The 22,388-nt window shown below is 35.2% G+C and overlaps 1 protein-coding gene across 3 annotated transcripts; it reads right to left on the minus strand.

Moving 5' to 3' along the window:
- Window positions 1–264: 264 nt before the first annotated feature.
- On the minus strand, window positions 265–22,376 carry LOC106156846 (uncharacterized). Of its 3 annotated transcripts, XM_087013328.1 has the most exons (12): window positions 21,957–22,373; window positions 21,008–21,706; window positions 20,850–20,896; window positions 20,215–20,481; window positions 19,704–19,853; window positions 18,903–19,032; window positions 15,852–15,998; window positions 8,468–8,554; window positions 8,112–8,308; window positions 3,331–3,499; window positions 2,629–2,690; window positions 265–2,152 (listed from the first exon to the last, which is right to left on the minus strand). In XM_087013328.1, exons 2-12 carry the CDS (start codon window positions 21,672–21,674, stop codon window positions 1,976–1,978), a joined length of 2,100 nt encoding a protein of 699 aa, XP_086869454.1. In that variant the 5' UTR covers window positions 21,675–21,706; window positions 21,957–22,373; the 3' UTR covers window positions 265–1,975. The 3 variants fall into 3 exon arrangements, 2 of the variants coding, with proteins under 2 accessions (XP_086869454.1, XP_086869453.1); XM_087013327.1 differs by having other exon boundaries at window positions 20,850–21,706; window positions 21,957–22,374; XR_015334523.1 differs by lacking the exon at window positions 265–2,152 and having other exon boundaries at window positions 8,108–8,308; window positions 20,850–21,706; window positions 21,957–22,376.
- Between the last annotated feature and the right edge of the window lie 12 nt (window positions 22,377–22,388).

The raw sequence follows: 22,388 nt of genomic DNA on the forward strand, positions 1-22,388 counted from the left end.
GGTGGAGGGGGTCAGGACCCCCTGACCCCCCCCCCCCCCCTCTAACTCTGCCACTGTAACGTGGGAGACGTCATGACTTACCGGTAGCATCACTCCATGCAATTTGAAGTGATTACACCATTAATAAAAATTAAAAATAAAAAAGAGCATTTTTGCCCAGGTAACGATCGTCTTCTTTACACAAAAACACGCAAGCTATCAGATTCGGTCATGCTACTGTTGAGGTACAGTCTTTATGAACAAAAAATAAGAAAAAGTCGAGGGTAATTTTCATAATTTATTACTAAGCATCAATCAATCCCAGTTACAATTAAGTAGTCCGATTTAGTGAGAATACTAAAGTGTAAAGCTAAGTTAGTACATGTAAGTAACTAAGTACCAAATAGTAAGTGCATTCAAGACGTGTATCGTCAAAGAAAAATATACAATCATGTCATTATATTTAGATTACAAAAATGAATGATTTTCAAACTTCACCTTCAAATCACCAATTTGGTAATTGTGTCAATGCTTGAAGAAATATCCTGTACATTCTGCTTCCCAGGGCCTTCCAAGCTTAGCTTATTAACAATGCTGAATTTGGTTATCTGCCCCTTAAGACTTAATATTAAGCATGAAAAACTTCAAGACAATTTTTAAATTGTATCTAAAAAGACACATCCGTTTAGTTTATCATAAATTCAGATAAGGCAAAAAATAATTTTACACAAAATATACACAAAGAAAATATTAATATGCCACTGATAGCAATTAATTATACTGAAATTATACAATTTTAGAACCCTTATGCACAATAAACATGATCCTAGTGAAAATCAATAAGCTATGGGTTCATCCTTCAACAATTACCAATCCGCTGACATTTTTGTAATAATAATTATAATAATATTTATTTTTTAAAAACTGCACTACACTACTACTAGCGCTGTTTACAAATAAAATTATCAGGATTACAACTAATTATATAGATAATAAAAGCTAAGGTTAATAAAACTATTTAAACGATTAATGCTGGTTAAAATAGTAATGGTCTCAACAATAAAACTTTTTTCTGATAAAATGAGAAAATATATAGTTTAATGCATTAAATTTTAATCGAAATACTGTGCAAATAAGAAAGTTTTCAAGTCTTTTTTAAAATCTTCAACACTATCAATAGTCCGAATGTGTGAGGCTCTATCATGAACCAAAAAAACTGACCACAAACAATTAAACATAGAGTTGCCTACAGGCCAAGTACATGTGAACTACAAGACCACAGATGTAACAAGCATAAAGTTGAACTGAATGGACAGCTATATTTAAATAAAGATGTGTTGACCAATGGTCAGTCTTGCACACTGATACAGTCTGATATTTTTCTGTCAACGGAGTCCCGTGTGGAACAAATCACAGTTGAACTTCCCAGCAGTGTATTAAATGATAAACATTATTCTTGAAGCGCATTGGTCTATTTCAACCTCCCTCCAAATTAATACTAATCAATACCACATCTAGATGAAACTTGGAGTTTGAAGAAGTTGTGACCTTGTTCAGATTAGCCGATTGTACTTCATTACAATCAAAATTCAAAAAAAACTTTTTTTTATTATTTTCAATGGGCTTTGCCCATGTTAATTTCAAAACACTGATTGTTTTTTTTTACAAAAAGACAGTAAACACCATCCTTATGGAAATCAATAGGGTTCATCCTAGAGCAATTACCAATCTACTGCAATTTTTTTACAAACAAAATCTCTAAAAATGTGGCCCTGTTGTGAGACAAAACTTTGACCACAAATGAACAGACCAATATACTTGGGAAAATTTTCTCACAAGTTACAAGAAGCCACAATCACTTTGAAATATTTTCACAGTAAAAACAGAACAACTGACATTACAAGAGTCAGATTGCCAACTGAGCCTCCTCAACAAAAGTTTCACACCACAAAGAGAGTACTGCACATGCTCACAAGTTACTGGAAAAGTCCTCTTCTCACATGTCAATAGGAATGTGTCCAGGGTAAAACTCCTCCTGTGACCCTAATTCCTCTTCTTCTCTATTTTGCTCTTCTCCGTTTCTTTCCCTCGTCTCTATTTCTCTTAAGTCACCTTTCCTCCTGGGTGGTTGAGTCTGGTAACCAGATGTGCTGTCCTCACACTGGGCAGCAGGCTTATAAAACAAGCAATAGTTAATAGGCTTTATACAAGGAATTCTCAGGTAAAAAGTGATTTCGCCATAAGGCTGGGCTGAGTGTTATAAGTTTGATTGTTGACAATGTTTCTGAAAACAGGCCAACTAGTATGATAGGAATGATTAAGTAAAATAGTAAGAATTTTGATCTCTTCTTCAAGAGGGCTAGTATTCAGGGCTATGCACAATGCACGCTTGTGACTGCATAAGTTGTGACAGCATGGGCTGTGTTGCATTAGGTGTGACAGTGAGAGGTTGTAATTGATATTGTGTTTGGTGAGAAATACTTTCCAATGCATTTTGGGAGGACACAGAGAGAATAATCATAACAATAAGTGAGTATATTTTTTTACAGAAAGAAGTGTGGCAAAGAGTTACATGAGGCAAGATTACTATTCATTCCTTTAGGTGTGACAGTTTCAATCTCATTGTTTAATCTCAGTGCATAAGCTCACCTCTGTTTGGTCTTGAAGCAGTTGTTGAATATCTGGCAACACACTGGGTACAGAGACTGTAACTGGAAACATTACGGTGTTAGGTATCAATGAATGAACTGTATTAGGTACAACAGCATGAACATTTCTCTCTAGAATATTAGTCAAAGACCACAAAGAATTTTAGCTAAATTGATTGTTATAAGGTATTTACAGCAGTGCTAGTATATCATTTACTAGTCCATATTTTTTGTCAGAGCCTTGACCTTGAGCAAGTTGTATTTGTTTCATCAAAGATATTCAATCTTAGAGATTAAAATTGCCCATCTGCACACATCAACTATATTTATGGTCAGCCAATCATATGTAAAACACTGCTGGGAAATTATCAAAGAGTTGACTTTATATAGCCAGCTATCTGGTTTTAGCAGTCTAATGTAAGACCTACAACCTTAGACATTTTGCGTAACCCATCCTTGAATAATGTGGCCTTATGTCCCACACGGGACGAAGAGCATTGATGATCCTTGAATACAAATTTAAATCAAGCACACAACTGTGGAAGGTCATTGTTTATTATGAAGACACTCACACATACATCAGACTTACAAATCTAGTTACTTCAATTTGCTTGCACCCGTGTATGCAAACAGTCACGCATAAACACACAATAATGCCATTACATCAAACAGAAGCTGGTTTGAGGAGTAAGGCAGACCATACCTGTTGTAGGTGTCAACTTTTGAATTTCATTTAGGCAATCCAAGGCACTCCATCGTTTACCTGGCACTGGGTTTAGCATGTAACATATTAGATTCTTTAAACGGTAAGTGTACAGTTTATCCTTAGTATCCTCAGCATACTCTACAATATGGCTGCCATATGTAGCAATCTGAAACAGGTTGAAATAAGCATTATGTTCACAGCCAGGGTTGGGTCCACCTTGACAAAATTCAAGGCTTCTTTCAAACTGTTATCACAAATTTGCAGCAGACAGTAGTAAAAATCAATTTCTTGCAACAAGTTTATTAAGTGGGGGTGGGTTGGATGGCGGTGAGGGGTGGGCCAAATTGGGCGATGGTTGTATGCCAGATGGGACCGAAAATAGGGATTTTGTAACACTATAAATTGCAGTTACATTTCACGCATATTTAAGAATTCAATCTTTACATACATTCAAGAGCATCTACTAACTAAAGCAGATAAAATGCACAACATTGAACAAATGAATTTGATTTAAACAAGGCAGCAAAGCTGTCAAATTTACAGGCATAAAGCAGAAAATAACAATACAAAAAATAGGTTACTGTCAATTCTGATGCAAAAGTACATTATGCTTAACTGCAAATTCAACATCAAATTTTAATTATACTCAACAGGTAATACTCTAGGCCCATGGGGGTTCAAGTTCACATGTTGGAAATGCCAGAATGAGAAAAATAAAAATTTCACACAAAATTGCATAAATTCAACAAGGCAGCAAAGCTGTCAAATGTACAGACAAAAAGCAGGAAATAACAAAACAGGCTACTGTCAATTCTGATGCAAAAGTGCATTATGCTTAACTGCAAATTCAACATCAAATTTTAATTATGCTCAACAGGTATTACCAATGTAAGTGAAATGTGTAACAAGCATAAGGCTTCAGGCCTATGGGAGTTTAAGTTCACACTTTGAAAATGCCAGAATGAGAAAAATGAAAATTTCACATAAAACTGCTTAAATTCAATAATAAATGATAACCCATTTGAGCTGGCTTCCTTATTTGAACTGCATGCCAATCCTACAAATCATATTTGTAAGTTGAAAATAATAATAAGTAACACAGTTTTCTTTTCATAATGTTTGTAGTAGCAGTGCAAAAAGATTTTTGTCAATTTTGATGTAACATTACATAATAAATTACAGAATAATTATCACCAATTTTTGATTATTGACTATAAATAGCATGGACATGTAGAAAATTTGATTACCATTTGGCTTCATGTCCATGGGAGCTTCGAGTCCCACAATGAATATGCCAACATGATAAAAATGAATATTTCACTAAAATGTGTAACTTCCAGAAAAAGAAGCCAATTAGACTGCTTTTCTAACTCAGGCTGCATCTTTCTAACTCAGTCCTGTTTCTTTTTTGAAAGATTGACAATCATAAGTAACATGGTTCTCCCATAATGGTCATCATGGCAGCAGCACCCAAAATTGTGTTTTCTTCTATTTTAATGCAATATTACATAATGCTTAACAGCATAATGACCATCAGTTTTTATTAATAAAAGATCCGTATCATGGATTTTCAGAAATGTGACTAGCATGGGTCTTCAAGCCGGTGGAGATTCTTAAGTCACACCTTGAAAATGCCAATATGTGAAAAATTAAATTTTCACAAAAAACTGATTAACTGCCAAAAAAATTTACCAAATAGACTGCATTGCCCACTGAAGCTTTATTTAAGTCCCATGTTTCTTCCTGTAAGTTTGAGAACAGTAAGTGACATGGTTTTCCTTAAATGGTCATCATGGGAGCAGTGTCCAAAATAGGGGTGTCTTCAAATTTTGATGCAATGTTACATAATGTTTAACAGGATAATTGCCATCAATTTTTAATAATAAAATATTAGTATCATGGATATTCAGAAAATGTACCTAGCAAAGGTCTTCAGGCCCAAGGAACTTCAAAGTCACACCTTGAAAATGCCAAAATGTAGACAAGACAGCACTGTCCTGAAATGTGTTTTTTTTTTCATTTTTAACAATTTTTTAACATATAACAAAATTAACAATTTACTGCCATTTAAATATGATCAACTAAAAAAATTGATGAGTTGGGAAAAATATCAATAGAACAGTGTTTAATGTCCAATTTCCTCCATTCTGAGTTTCTGAACATAGTGAATGAATGAATCTGACAAACTGCAATGAGTTTATTTCCATTTTTGAAACTCTATTATACAATACATGATAACAAGTTTACCATAATTTTTACATAATCAACTAACAATGTTGTAAAGATGCAGGAAATGTCAAACAAACACTTTTACTAATCTTATTAGTTAAATAATGAGACTGTTAACATGCCGAAGAATTGAATCTGAGGAAATGTGAAAAAACAGCATAACTTATAAAATAATGGCCCGATTATGCTGATTTTCGAACTTGACCTGCATTTTAGTAAGATTGATTACTCCTGTGAGTTTCATGACAACAGGTTTATCGGTTTTCCTTGAAATGTGTTAACAGTGTTGCACATATGCTGAAAAGTGAAAAAAACAGCATAACTACTAAAATAGTGGCCCGATCATGCCGATTTTCGAACTTGATCTGTGTTTTAGTAAGATTGATAACTCCTGTGAGTTTCATGACAACAGGCCTATCGGTTTTCCTTGAAATGTGTTAACAGTGTTGCATATATGCTAAAAAGTGAAAAAACAGGATAAATTCTACAATAATGGCCTGATCATGCTGATTTTCGAACTTGACCTGCGTTTTATGAATATTAGTCAGCTCTGTAAATATAAAGCCAAAAAGTAAAACTGTCTTTCACTTATGGTGTTAACGCTGAAAGTGCACGGCGACGGCGACGGCGACATGATCGGCGACGGCGACGGCGACGACAGACGCAGGTGATGGCAATATGTACAGACACATCTGTGTCTGTACATAATAATAAATGATAACCCAAATGAGCTGGCTTTTTAATTTGAACTACATGCCAATCCTAAAAATCATACTTGTAAGTTAAAAATAGTAATTAGTAATAGTTTTCTTTTCATAATGTTTGTAGTAGCAGTGCAAGAAGATTTGTCAATTTTGATGTAACATTTCATAATAAACTACAGAAAAATTATCACCAATTTTTGATTACTGACTATAAATAGCACAGAAAATTTCATTACCATTCGGCTTCATGTCCATGGGAGCTCCGAGTCCGACAATGAATATGCCAATACGATAATAATGAATATTTCACTAAAATGTATAACTTCAGGAAAAAGAAGCCAACTAGACTGCTTTTCCACCTACATTTCAGTCCTGTGTTTCTTTTTTGAAAGTTTGACAATCATAAGTTACATAGTTTTTCCTGATGGTCAACAGCACCCAAAATTGTTTTCTTCTATTTTGATGCAATATTACACAATGCTTATCAGCATAATGACTGTCAATTTTTAATAATAAAATATACGTATCATGGATTTTCAGAAAACATGACTAGCATGGGTCTTCAAGCCCGTGGAGGTTTTAAGTCACACCTTGAAAATGCCAATATGTGAAAATTTAAATTTTCACAAAAAACTGTCTAATTGCCAGAAAGAATTACCAAACAGACTGCATTGCCTACTGAAGCTGGATTTTAGTCCCATGTTTCTTTCCTGTAAGTTTGAGATCAGTAAGTGACATGGTTTTACCTTAAATGGTCATCATCGGAGCAGTGCCCAAAATAGGAGTTTCTTCAAATTTTGATGCAACATTACATAATGTTTAACAGCATAATGACCATCAATTTTAATAATAAAATATTAGTAACATGGATATTCAGAAAATGTGACTAGCACAGGTCTTCAGGCCCATGGAACTTCAAAGTCGCAACCTGAAAATGCCTAAATGTAAACAACAAGACAGCACTGTTCTGAAAGGTTTTTTTTTTTTTACATTTTTTACAATTTTTTTACATAAAACAAAATTAACAGTTTACTGCCATTTTTATATGACCAACTAAGAAAATTGATGAGATGGGAAAAATATCAATACAACAGTGTTAAATGTCCAATTTCCTCCATTCTGAGATTCTGAACATAGTGAATGATTGAATCTGACAAACTGCAATGATGAGTTTATTTCCATTTTTGAAACTTAAATACACAACACATGATAACAAGTTTACCATCATTTTTACATAATCAACTAACAATGTTGTAAAGATGCAGGATATGTCAAACAAACACTTTTACATATCTTATTTATTAAATAATGAAACTGTTAACATGCCTAAGAAATGAATCTGAGGAAATGTGAAAAAACAGCATAACTTCTAAAATAATGGCCTGATTATGCTGATTTTTTAACTCAACCTGCGTTTTAGCAGGATTGACCACACCTGTGAGTTTAATGACAATTGGCCAATCTGTTTTTCTTATATTGTGTTTACAGTGTTGCATATATGCTGAAAAGTGAAAAACAAGCATAACTGCTAAAATAGTGGCCCAATCATGCCGATTTTCGAACTTGACCTGCGTTTTATGAATATTCATCAGCTCTGTAAATATAAAGCCAAAAAGTAAAACTGCCTTTCACTTATTGTGTTTACAATGTAAGTGCACGGCGCCGGCATCGGCGACGACAGACGCAGGTGATGGTAATATGTACAGACACATCTGTGTCTGTACATAAAAAAAATGATACTGCTGAAATAATTCAAATTGAAATACAAATGAATATAATAACAAAATTCCAATGCACAAATTACTCATGCAACCAAATTACAGGTGTAAAGACCAATCTACCTACAAGCTTCTGCAAGTTCTTTTGATCTTTGGGCAATGGTCCATTTGTCACTGCTCCAATCCTCTTTGGCAGGTATGTCCAGACTTCTTTTCCTGTCATCAGATATATCACACTGCAGGCCAGAGCCCAGATGTCCATCTTTTCTGAGCAGTTTTGCATATCAGTGCATACCTCTGGGGGAAGATAGTTCAGTGTAATACCTGAAGTATGGAGATTGTGTTAGTTGAGAATTAGTTTTCATAAAGGGTTTCAAAGTAAAGACAAAGTGTTATAGTCCAAATTTTAGCTGTGTTTAAAAAGAGAACAACTCTATAACATGACAACAAAATTAAAATTGAGAATAATTTCAAATTGTTCACCTTTCCCAGGCTTTGAATCTCTTTTCATTGCACCTCCAAAGTCAATAATCTTGACAATGCCATCATCAGTTATCCCTATATTTGATGCTATAAAGAAAAGGAGAGTCTTATATTGCTACAACCGTGCTGATTTTTAGGCAAGCCACAAAAGAAAAAAAAAAAACCTACAGGTGAAACCCAAAAATATTATCAAACAAGAGAATAAGAGAAGGGAGTGACCCATGTTAACTAGAGAGTAATCTCTGTTAACTAAAGAGAAATCCATGTTAATTAAGGAGTTATCTTTTAACTGAGGAGTAATTAGTCTCTGCGAACTATGTAGTAACCTCTGTTAACTAAGAACCCATTCAGAACAGAAGATCTGAGTACTTTCTGATCCATGGTATGCCCTATATGAAAGAAAGGCCAACTATTCTGCTGACAGTCACCCCGCCTCAACATGCAGAGATCCAGCAATTAAACCTCAGAGACGTAATTAAATGGTTTAATGGTGTATGTGGAGGCAATTAGACCATCAGCAGATTAGTCAGCTCTTCTCTCATGTAGGGTCCACTAATTTTGATCTGTGGCTCAAAAAGTCTTCGGATCTTTTATTCTGAATGGGTTCTAAAGAGGACTTGGAAAGCTGCTGGTCGATTTTCCGATGAGAAATATTTCTCAGCTTATACAAATGTTCAGAAAATGACCATGCAGCTTGAAGAAAGTTCACTAATCAAAATTGAAACTGCATACGCTAATACAGAAAAAATTGTGCATTTCTGACCTCAACTTGTCAGTGTAAATAAAGTGAACTGAACACATCGCAAGCAAGCACGTGGATGCCGCGTTTGAAACTTTGTATCAGACGCTTCATTTTCTTGACAACACAGTGTTTACAATTGGCATGACAGGCAAAACAGCTAAAAAACTCGTCTTTCTGATTTTCGTTGATTTTTTGAAGGGCAGTGTTGTTGAGATTTTTCTGGCTATTGGTTGATTTTTGACTTTTTGAGTGGTGCTGGTACATACAACATTAATGAGTTTTTTCTGTGTGCTGATTTCCCTTTTTTTTGGGGGGGGGGGGTTGGGGGGGGGGGGGTGGTGGGAGCCAAAAAGTCACATTCATATTATATTCATTATACTAGAAAAGCACTCCGAGAGCGCAGACCTCCGCCAAGGCAGCAATTTTTTTATCATTATTGATTGTTGATTGATTATTAATTGGTTCTTGATCCGGATCACCACCAAAAACTAATCATCTGTTCCTTGGCCCACTTCTGACAGTTCCTGAATATTTCATCAAAATCGGTCCATAATTTTTTGAGTTATACTGATGACAAACAAACAGACAAACAGGGGTGAAAACATAACCTCCTTGGCAGAGGTAATAAATAAATAACAACGGCAATAAAATACTTTCACATGCATGACATATTTCCCTCTTCAATAAATCTGTTGTAAAGTTAATGACTTACACCTTTGCATCAGTATGACAATTCTAAAAAAAAAGCTAGGATGTCTCATCCATGTACTTGAATGTCTCTCCACACAAACCAAAAGTAAAAATCCAAAATTCGAACATAAGAAAATCATAAAAAACAAGGCAGCAAAGCTGTCAAATGTACAGACAAAAAGCAGGAAATAACTATGCACAAAATAGGCTACTGTCAATTCTGATGCAAAAGTACATTATGTTAAACTGCAAATTCAACATCAAATTTTAATTATGCTCAACAGGTAATACCAATGTAAGTGAAATGTGTAACAAGCGTAAGGCTTCAGGCCCATGGGAGTTTAAGTTCACACTTTGAAAATGCCAGAATGAGAAAAATGAAAATTTCACATAAAACTGCTTAAATTCAATAATAAATGATAACCCATTTGAGCTGGCTTTCTAATTTGAACTGCATGCCAATCCTCCAAATCATACTTGTAAGTTGAAAATAATAATAAGTAACATAGTTTTCTTTTCATAATGTTTGTAGTAGCAGTGCAAAAAGATTTTTGTCAATTTTGATGTAACATTACATAATAAATTACAGAATAATTATCACCAATTTTTGATTATTGACTATAAATAGCATGGACATGTAGAAAATTTGATTACCATTTGGCTTCATGTCCATGGGAGCTTCGAGTCCCACAATGAATATGCCAACATGATAAAAATAATTATTTCACTAAAATGTATAACTTCCAGAAAAAGAAGCCAATTAGACTGCTTTTCCAACTCAGGCTGCATTTTAGTCCTTTGTTTCTTTTTTGAAAGTTTGACAATCATAAGTAACATGGTTTTCCCATAATGGTCATCATGGCAGCAGCACCCAAAATTGTGTTTTCTTCTATTTTAATGCAATATTACATAATGCTTAACAGCATAATGACCATCAGTTTTTAATAATAAAAGATCCGTATCGTGGATTTTCAGAAAATGTGATTAGCATGGGTCTTCAAGCTCGTGGAGGTTCTAAGTCACACCTTGAAAATGCCAATATGTGAAAAATTAAATTTTCACAAAAAACTGATTAATAGTCTGCATTGCCCACTGAAGCTTTATTTAAGTCCCATGTTTCTTCCTGTAAGTTTGAGAACAGTAAGTGACATGGTTTTCCTTAAATGGTCATCATGGGAGCAGTGTCCAAAATAGGGGTGTCTTCAAATTTTGATGCACTATTACATAATGTTTAACAGGATAATTACCATCAATTTTTAATAATAAAATATCAGTATCATGGATATTCAGAAAATGTGACTAGCAAAGGTCTTCAGGCCAAAGGAACTTCAAAGTCACACCTTGAAAATGCCAAAATGTTGACAAGACAGCACTGTCCTGAAATGTGTTTTTTTCCATTTTTAACAATTTTTTAACATATAACAAAATTAACAATTTACTGCCATTTTTATATGATCAACTAAGAAAATTGATGAGATGGGAAAAATATCGATAGAACAGTGTTAAATGTCCAATTTCCTCCATTCTGAGTTTCTGAACATAGTCAATGAATGAATCTGACAAACTGCAATGATATGAGTTTATTTCCATTTTTGAAACACTATTATACAATACATGATAACAAGTTTACCATCATTTTTACATAATCAACTAACAATGTTGTAAAGATGCAGGAAATGTCAAACAAACACTTTTACGAATCTTATTAGTTAAATAATGAGACTGTTAACATGCCTAAGAATTGAATCTGAGGAAATGTGAATAAACAGCATAACTTATAAAATAATGGCCTGATTATGCTGATTTTCGAACTTGACCTGCATTTTAGTAAGATTGATTACCACTGTGAGTTTCATGACAACAGGTCTATCGGTTTTCCTTGAAATGTGTTAACAGTGTTGCACATATGCTGAAAAGTGAAAAAAACAGCATAACTACTAAAATAGTGGCCCGATCATGCCGATTTTCGAACTTGACCTGCGTTTTAGTAAGATTGATTACCCCTATGAGTTTCATGACAACAGGCCTATCGGTTTTTATTGAAATGTGTTTACGATGTTGCAGATATGCTGAAAAGTGAAAAAAAAGCATAACTTCTACAATAATGGCCCGATCATGCTTATTTTCGAACTTGACCTGCATTTTATGAATACTCATCAGCTCTGTAAATATAAAGCCAAAAAGTAAAACTGTCTTCCACTTATGGTGTTAATGCTGAAAGTGCACGGCAACAGTGACGGCGACATGATCGACGACGGCGACGACAGGCGCAGGTGATGGCAATATGTACATACATATCTGTGTCTGTACATAATAAAATATATGTATCATGGATTTTCAGAAAATGTGACTAGTATGGGTCTTCAAGCCCGTGGAGGTTTTAAGTCACACCTTGAAAATGCCAATATGTGAAAAATTAAATTTTCACAAAAAACTGATTAACTGCCAAAAAAATTTACCAAATAGTCTGCATTGCCCACTGAAGCTTTATTTAAGTCCCATGTTTCTTCCTGTAAGTTTGAGAACAGTAAGTGACATGGTTTTCCTTAAATGGTCATCATGGGAGCAGTGTCCAAAATAGGGGTGTCTTCAAATTTTGATGCAATGTTACATAATGTTTAACAGGATAATTACCATCAATTTTTAATAATAAAATATTAGTATCATGGATATTCAGAAAATGTTCCTAGCAAAGGTCTTCAGGCCAAAGGAACTTCAAAGTCACACCTTGAAAATGCCAAAATGTAGACAAGACAGCACTGTCCTGAAATGTTTTTTTTCCATTTTTAACAATTTTTTAACATATAACAAAATTAACAATTTACTGCCATTTATATATGATCAACTAAGAAAATTGATGAGATGGGAAAAATATCAATAGAACAGTGTTTAATGTCCAATTTCCTCCATTCTGAGTTTCTGAACATAGTGAATGAATGAAACTGACAAACTGCAATGATATGAGTTTATTTCCATTTTTGAAACACTATTATACAATACATGAAAACAAGTTTACCATCATTTTTACATAATCAACTAACAATGTTGTAAAGATGCAGGAAATGTCAAACAAACACTTTTACGAATCTTATTAGTTAAATAATGAGACTGTTAACATGCCTAAGAATTGAATCTGAGGAAATGTTTAAAAACAGCATAACTTATAAAATAATGGCCCGATTATGCTGATTTTCGAACTTGACCTGCATTTTAGTAAGATTAATTACTCCTGTGAGTTTCATGACAACAGGTCTATCGGTTTTCCTTGAAATGTGTTAACAGTGTTGCACATATGCTGAAAAGTGCAAAAAACAGCATAACTACTAAAATAGTGGCCCGATCATGCCGATTTTCGAACTTGATCTGCGTTTCAGTAAGATTAATTACTCCTGTGAGTTTCATGACAACAGGCCTATCGGTTTTCCTTGAAATGTGTTAACAGTGTTGCATATATGCTAAAAAGTGAAAACACAGCATAAATACTACAGTAATTGCCCAAACATGCTGATTTTCGAACTTGACCTGCGTTTTATGAATATTCATCAGCTCTGTAAATATAAAGCCAAAAAGTAAAACTGTCTTCCACTTATCGTGTTAACGATGAAAGTGCACGGCGACGGCGACGGCGACAGGGACGGCGACAGGGACGGCGACGGCGACGACAGACGCAGGTGATGGCAATATGTACAGACACATCTGTGTCTGTACATAATAATGCTTTAGTGAAAAAACGCCGATTTTCCCATTGATTTGAATGGGGAATAGTGCATTACTAAGGGTGTAATGCACTTCAACTTGGCGTAGTTCCCTTATTTGGTCGGTGACCCCCAATTCTTTTGGCAAAATTTAAATGTACTTGGATGCCTCTTTACATAAAAATTAAAAACAAGGCAGCAAAGCTGTCAAATGTACTGACAAAAAACAGGAAATAACTATGCACAAAATAGGCTACTGTCAATTCTGATGCAAAAGTACATTATATTAAACTGCAAATTCAACATCAAATTTTAATTATGCTCAACAGGTAATACCAATGTAAGTAAAATGTGTAACAAGCATAAGGCTTCAGGCCCTTGAGAGTTCAAGTTCACACTTTGAAAATGTATAACTTCCAGAAAAAGAAGCCAATTAGCCTGCTTTCCCAACTCAGGCTGCATGCCGATTTTCGAACTTGACCTCCGTTTTAGTAAGATCAATTACTCCTGAGAGTTTCACGACAACAGGCCTATCGGTTTTCCTTGAAAAGTTGGCAATCATAAGTAACATGGTTTTCCCATAATGGTCATCATGGCAGCAGCATCCAAAATTGTGATGCCAAATTACATAATGGTTAACGGCATTATGATCGTCAATTTTTAATAATAAAATATAATAAAATATATGTATCATGGATTTTCAGAAAATGTGACTAGCATGGGTCTTCAAGCCCGTGGAACTTCAAAGTCACACCTTGAAAATGCCAATAAGTGAAAAATTAAATTTTTAAAACTGTTTAACTGGCAGTAAGAATTACCAAACAGATTGCATTGCCTACTGAAGCTGTATTTTAGTCCCATGTTTCTTTCCTCTAAGTTTGAGAACAGTAAGTGACATGGTTTTTCTTAAATGGTCATCATGGGAGCAGTGCCCAAAATAGTTTTTTTTTCAAATTTTGATGCAATATTACATAATGTTGAACAGCATGATGACCATCAATTTTAATAATAAAATATTAATATTATGGACATTCAGAAAATGTGACTAGCAAAGGTCTTCAGGCCCATGGAACTTCAAAGTCACAACTTGAAAATGCCAAAATGTAAACAAGACAGCACTGTTCTGAAATGTTTTTTTCCCCATTTTTAACAATTTTTAACATAAAACAAAATTAACAGTTTACTGCCATTTTTATATGATCAACTAAGAAAATTGATGAGATGGGAAAAATATCAATAGAATAGTGTTAAATGTCCAATTTCTTCCATTCTGAGATTCTGAACATAGTGAATGATTCAATCTGACAAACTGCAATGATATGAGTTTATTTCCATTTTTGAAACTTTATTACACAATACACAATATTAAGTTTAACATCATTTTTACAAAATCAACTAACAATGTTGTAAAGATGCAGGAAATGTCAAAAAAACACTTTTACATATCTTATTAATTAAATAATGAAACTGTTTACATGCCTAAGAATTGAATCTAAGGAAATGTGAAAAAAAGCATAACTTCTAAAATAATGGCCCGATTATGCTGATTTTCATACTCAACCCATGTTTTGGTAAGATTGACCACTCCTGTGAGTACAATGACAATTGGCGTATCTGTTTCTCTTATATTGTGTTGTCGGTGTTGCATATATATGCTGAAAAAAATAAAAAAACAGCATAACTAACATAAAAGTGGCTCTATCATACTGATTTTCGAACTTGACCTGCGTATTATAAATACTCATCAGTTCTGTAAGTTTCAAACCAAAAGGTAAAACCATTTTCCACTTATCGTGTTAACGGTGTTGCATATATGCTGAAAAAAGTGGGAAAAAAAGCATAACTTACCTAAAAATGACCCGATCATGCTGATTTTCGAACTTGACCGACGTATTATGAATATTCATCAGTTCTGTAACTTTCAAGCCAAAAGGTAAAACGGTTTTTCACTTATCGTGTTTACGGTGTTGCATATATGCTGAAAAAATTGAAAAAACAGCATAACTTCCCTAAAAATAGCCCGATCATGCTGATTTTCGAACTTGACCGGCATATTATGAATATTCATCAGTTCTGTAACTTTCAAGCCAAAAGGTAAAACGGTTTTTCACTTATCGTGTTTACAGTTAAAGTGCACGCCAACGGCGACGGCGACGGCGACGACAGACGCAGTTGATGGCAATATGTACAGACACATCTGTGTCTGTACATAAAAAAGTGTGGCCTTAACTGAAGGAGAAATCCCTTTTTAACTTGCGTTTTATATCACGGTGCCACCATCCACGATAATGCAAATAGTACAGGCCCTCCAGCGCTTGCTTTAGATGGCAAAATATCACCTCTTCCGGGAGACTCACAGGTCTGACCACTCCCCTGGGGTATTTCAGGTGAACCCAAGTCCCACCTGAAAGTGGAAAATAATTAAAGGGACAAAGTGAAAGATTTTATAAGCCTTTTTCACTTATAAGACCACTTCTTGTCAAACTCATCTTAAAACTTGTAATACTTTTTGGAAATGATGAAAGAATATGAAAAACCAAACACAGGCACAAAACTTTCATTATCCCAGATTCTTACAAAGTTATGGGGAGTATATGGATAAAGGAATTGTCCAAATAACATAATTTGAGAGTAAACTAGAGGATCAGAGAGGCGATACCGCCTCCGAATATTGTACCACCAGCTGGAGCAAGCGCATTCGTATAGACCCCCACATACACAAAATAAGGGACACAGCCACCAGTCTTTTGCTTGACAAGCTGTAAAAATGCAATCAACAAGAATTTTCAAAATATGCAAAAAAATATATCAAAAGTTCATCAAAAGGTAGGTGAAAGGTCAATTTCACAGTAAGATTGCCAGTATATGACTTCCCATTCAACTTCAAAAGTAACTTTGGACCTATCTCTGCCAGTTTGGGAGATAAAAGGGAAGCAAAATTTGCAAAGTTCAGTTCATGGTGAAAAGTAGGTCAACGGTCAATTTCAAGGTCACATTTAGATTGCCAGTGTATGACTTCCTATTCTAGTTCAATAGTAACTATGGACCTATCTCTGCCAGTTTTGGATATGAAAGGGAAGCAAAATTTTCAAAGTTCAGTAATGGTGAAAAGTAGGTCAAAGGTCAATTTTAAGGTCACATTAAGATTGCCAGTGTATGGCTTCCTATTCAACTTCAATAGTAACTATGGACCTATCTCTGCCAGTTTTGGAGATAAAAGGGAAGCAAAATTTGCAAAGTTCAGTTCATGGTGAAAAGTAGGTCAAAGGTCAATTTCAAGGTCACATTTAGATTGTCAGTATATGACTTCCTATTCAACTTCAATAGTAACTATGGACCTATCTCTGCCAGTTTTGGATATGAAAGGGAAGCAAAATTTGCAAAATTCAGTTCATGGTGAAAAGAAGGTCAAAGGTTAATTTCAAGGTCACATTTAGATTGCCAGTGTATGACTTTCTATTCAAGTTCAATAGTAACTATGGACCTATCTCTGCCAGTTTTGGAGATAAAAGGGAAGCAAAATTTGGAAAGTTCAGTTCATGGTGAAAAGTAGGTCAAAGGTCAATTTCAAGGTCACATTTAGATTGCCAGTGTATGACTTCCTATTCAAGTTCAATAGAAACTATGGACCTATCTCTGCCAGTTTTGGAGATAAAAGGGAAGCAAAATTTGCAAAGTTCAGTTCATGGTGAAAAGTTAGTCAAAGGTCAATTTCAAGGTCACATTTGGATTGCCAGTATATGACTTCCTATTAAAGGTCAATAGTAACTATGGACCTATCTCTGCCAGTTTTGGAGATAAAAGGGCAGCAAAATTTGCAAAGTTCAGTTCATGGTGAAAAGTAGGTCAAATGTCAATTTCAAGGTCACATTTGGATTGCCAGTATATGACTTCCTATTAAAGTTCAATAGTAACTATGGCCCTATCTCTGCCAGTTTTGGAGATAAAAGGGCAGCAAAATTTGCAGAGTTCAGTTCATGGTAAAAAGTAGGTCAAAGGTCAATTTCAAGGTCGCATTTAGATTGCCAGTATATGACTTCCTATTCAAAATCAATAGTAACTATGGACCTATCTCTGCCAGTTTTGGAGATAAAAGGGAAACAAAATTTGCAAAGGTTAGTTCATGGTGAAAAGTAGGTCAAAGGTCAATTTCAAGGTCACATTTAGATTGCCAGTATATGACTTCCTATTCAAGTCCAATAGTAACTATGGACCTATCTCTGCCAGTTTTGGATATGAAAGGGAAGCAAAATATGCAAAGTTTAGTTCATGGTGAAAAGTAGTCAGGCGGCTCAGTCCAAATTTTATCCAGAATTGTGCAAAAGATGATAACAGCATGAAATTTTCCACGATGAATGACCATTGGGTGTTTGTCAACCCCCTGATCCAAAATAGATGAACACCCAATGGTTATTCATCGGGGAAAGTTTCATGCTTTTATCATCTATTGCACAATTCTGGAAAAAATTTGGACTGAGCCACCTGACTATACCGTTCTGCACATTTTGCTTTCACCACCAATATGTAATTTTGATAGCGTAACTCGAAAACCGTTTGGAATACAAAAAAACGGAGACCACCTCCAGTGTTGGGCTTTACATGCTCTACAAAATGCAAAAAAGAATGGGTCTCTAGCATTAACGGTTCCCGAATTAGAGACAGTTTTCAGTTTCGGCATGTTATGGCCGTTACTCCAGTGAAAATGCACCGATTGACCCCAAATTCACGGAGATGAAAGATGACCTGAAGGGTAACACTTTCCAATAATATTATTGGTTAAATCTGTGTGGTGTCTGAATAACAGGGCAAAAAAATTTTTTTTCATAAAAAATATTATTTTTTTGAAAATTTTGGCCCGTTTGACCTTGAAGTAAAGGTCAAAGGTCAAATCCAAGGGCATATTTGAAATCTACACATATGACTTTTGGAAAGCCGTCTGTAGAAATTTTTCCCATAACCCCTTCCGTAGGGTAGATAATTAGCATTTAATTTTGCCATTTTTGGACAAGGGTGCATTGCAATGAGTGCCACACCCAGACCCCAATACCGGCAAAGCCCAAATTTTACGTGGAACGAGCTGAGATTATACGTAGGTGACCTAAATCCAAGAGATGGGTACGGGGGCTCTTACCGTCTAGGAGGAGAAGCGGTAACGGTAGCCGTCCGGCGGAGCTGGCGGAACGATCCGGACGAGACCGAAACCACGTGTACCGCCAGCGCTAACGCTGGTGGTACAATTATTTAAGAGGACAAGCGCCACCCCTACAGTTAACAATATCCTGTCAGAAGAAGTAGATTAACATAATACCTGAGGCGTATTCAAGCAGTAATTCCACCATAGACTCTCTTTTGATCACTCCAAACAGTTTTAGTATATGTTTGTGATGTGCCTGTAGGAGGATAAGCACCTCATTTATAGAAAACCTTTCTTGATGAATCTACGGCATGTTGAAAATATTAAAAATTAAAATAGTCTGATATTTTATACTGAAAGCTCACTAATGCCCCTATTTCACACAGACCACGAATCCCACGAATTGCCAGGAATTGACAAATTTCAGGATTCGTGAGATTTTGCAAATTTTCTGGCCTAATTTCGACAGGCTCTACGATTCAGTTACAAAACAGGTGCAATAGTGTTATGAATGTCCGTGGGATTCGGATGGAGTCGCACAAATATTGTCATAAATTCACTATTATTTTTAAGGAATTGGGAATTTTGAACAGCTCAAAGTTTTTGCCACGAATTCCTGATGGTTCAAGAATTGCAAGAACAGACTACAATTCAACCACAAATCCTAAAATTTTCAATTTCTGGCGATTCATGGGATTCATGGTCTGTGTGAAATAGGGGCATAAGGATTCAATCATTTTTTTTCTTTTTAAAAATAGCATTCTGTCAATATAGAATTGTACTTCATGTATATAAAATTGTAGTTAAAAAAGATTTTTATCCTAAAAACGAAACAAAAAGAATAACATGAGCCAAACATTCATCTCTAAATATTATTCACAAGCTTTCCATTAACCTCTTTTTGAACAATCAACCTCAATTAATAACATCAACAACTTTGAAAACTGACTTAAATAAAATCAAAACATTGTACACCTTTTTGATGACAAAGTCCTGGCGTGTCAAAGAGTCCCAGCAATAGGAGACACGTCCAAATCCACCAGATGAGAGTTGACTGGCATAGAAATGACCTCTGCTGCCATCTTTTGACAATTCCTGGTATTTACCATTCTTACAAATAAGATTCTGAAAGTGAAAAAGAACCTTATATCCTTGAAACACCCCTGCTTTTTTATATAATATGTTATAGCATAATATTTTTAGTACAAATAAATTCATTTTTTAATATTAATAAAAAACAAAAATGTGTATTCTGTGGCTTAATGATTAAAAAAATCATGAGTTATTGACCAGACACAATTTATACAGTAAAATTATTATAAAAAATGCTATTTTCTATGCTTTGATATTAAAGCACTAAGAAGAAATTCTGGCTTTCCAAAAGATTGACCCCACTTACCTTCCACATCTATGTTAAACATGAAAGTTTTAACAGCAGATAAACCACAAACCACTCTAAATTGTTATTTAAAAAAAAATTTTTCACCTTGTTGATAAGAACTCCAATTGTTCCATTTTTGCTCTTGAATTCTTCACTTTTCAGCACAGCAAGCAGCCCCTCTCCATTCCCTTGATTAATTCCACCACACTGCTGTTCACCTGCACCTTGACTAGCCGCAACAGCCACAAAGGACAAGGAGGCTGATGTGTCCTCTGCCAGTTCTTCCTCTGTATCATCTGGACTCTTCTTGTCAAGGGCACCTGCATCTGCTCCTTCTCCACTTTCATCTTGGGAAGAATTGGTAGAAATTTCCTATTAACAATAAATGACACTGCATTTATAGACTACATTACATGTAGGTCCATATATCAATAAGACTTTTTTCTTTACAGTGAGAATGCTTTTGTTTTAAATAGTAAGAAAATTTTAAATAGTAAGAAAACATCATTTATCAATCCACTTTACTTAATCTGAAAATGGTTAAATACTCCTTTTAACATTATCATCCGTCATTTGTCTGCTAAAGGTTGGCATTTTACAATCTTGTATGTTATTTATAATAAATAATCTAAAAAAAATAAAATAAAACAACAGCTTTAAATAAGATAACTGATCACATACGACTGCTAAACATCTGTACTAGTAGACTTTTCTCCTGACTGAAAAACTGAAACTGGCACCTGTTTGTATTTCCTTTTCTTCCTTTGGGCTGCCTTTTTGTTAACGGTTAGTTTGCGTTTTTTGCATCTCTTGTTGCTGATGGGCCATTGATGGTTGGCATTATTTTCTGTCTTCTTTCTTGTTTGTTTGGTGGGAATATCTGGTGGTCTTTTTGGCATTTGTTCATTTCCGGTGTTCTCTGACTGCTCTCTCTCGCTCTTGTCTTGGTACCCACTCTTCTCACAAGGGTGGTTGTTCACCAAGTTAGGGCAGGTATTTTGTTCTTCTGCAAGTCCTCCTTGCTTCTCCGATCTTTCTTCCTTTTCTTCTTGTGGTTTCTTATTTTCCTCTTCATCCCTTTTATCTTTTTCCACGTGCATTGCATCCCCAACCAAAAATTTGCTGTTCTCCTGGACCATTTCCCAGTAGGCACCATGAACATCATTGTTGTTCGTGCTGCCATCTGACTTAGATAGATCAACATAATTCCCTAAATTGGTCTTTGCTGTCACCACTGTCATGACACGGTCACCAACTTGCTGAACATCAGGGGTAACAGGTGTCTTCAGACCATAATTTATTTCTTGAGAATTTTTTTCATCACATTGTGGTGGCAACAGTCCATCGACTATCTGGACAGGGTTTCTGCATGGAATGTTTGCGTTCAGTGGGTTAATCATGGTCAGCATGCTTGTCCCTGTGGTATCTTCAGTAGCAGAATTTATGTCCTGTTTCTCCTTTGGAAACTCTTTATCACCATCTTTTGCTATAGCTCTTTCCTTCTCTAAACTTACAAGTACCCCCTGATAAGACATAGCAGTGGTTTCTTGTCTTACTGTAGACATTCTAGTTCATATATATGTATCTGCTCATACAACTGAAAAAAAAAATTTCTTCAGTAGAGATTATAGATTTCAAATGAATTGAGAGAGAGTGAGAGAGAAAGAGAGAGCATGTAAAATACAACATATAACATGAAATGTAGTAATTTAAATGGACTTTGCCTTCTAGTCTTCAGTAGTACATCTACATTTATCAAATTTAAACAAAAATAATTTGCTCGACGGCCTTTCGCGGGAAAAATCAAGCAAACCGTGCAATATTTGGAGAAAAACAGAATCACCTACCCTGAAAGCAGTAACGAATTGTTTAATTCAACCTGAAGTGTGGATTGGACGTCAACAGCTTTTCGTTGAATGAGAAAATGGCTGAAGTTCTTCTTCAAAGGAATTTTTTCGGGTTGGACTGTATCAAACCAGGGGTTTGGAGTTTTCCAGAATACTGAGGGGAAGCCCCTGGCACACTGTCAAATTAAATATGGCCAGACAGAGCGACGTCTGGGACGAAATTAAAGTACTTCGAGAGAATATCACTCCGCCTCTCATTAAATGATCCAAATACCTTTAAGTTACTTGTCACTGGTGCCGGAAAGTTGAGGTAACAAATACCAGCTCTGTCCTCTGAATCAGGACAATACCAAGTTCACACCTCGTAAGGTCAGTGTATACCTTTTAAGGTAAATGAGATCCGGCCGCGCATAAAGTGATGACGTCATTTAA

The sequence above is a fragment of the Lingula anatina genome, chromosome 5 (assembly GCF_051362555.1).
Source record: "Lingula anatina isolate TDL-2025a chromosome 5, LinAna3.0, whole genome shotgun sequence".
In the NCBI taxonomy this organism is placed as follows: domain Eukaryota; kingdom Metazoa; phylum Brachiopoda; class Lingulata; order Lingulida; family Lingulidae; genus Lingula; species Lingula anatina.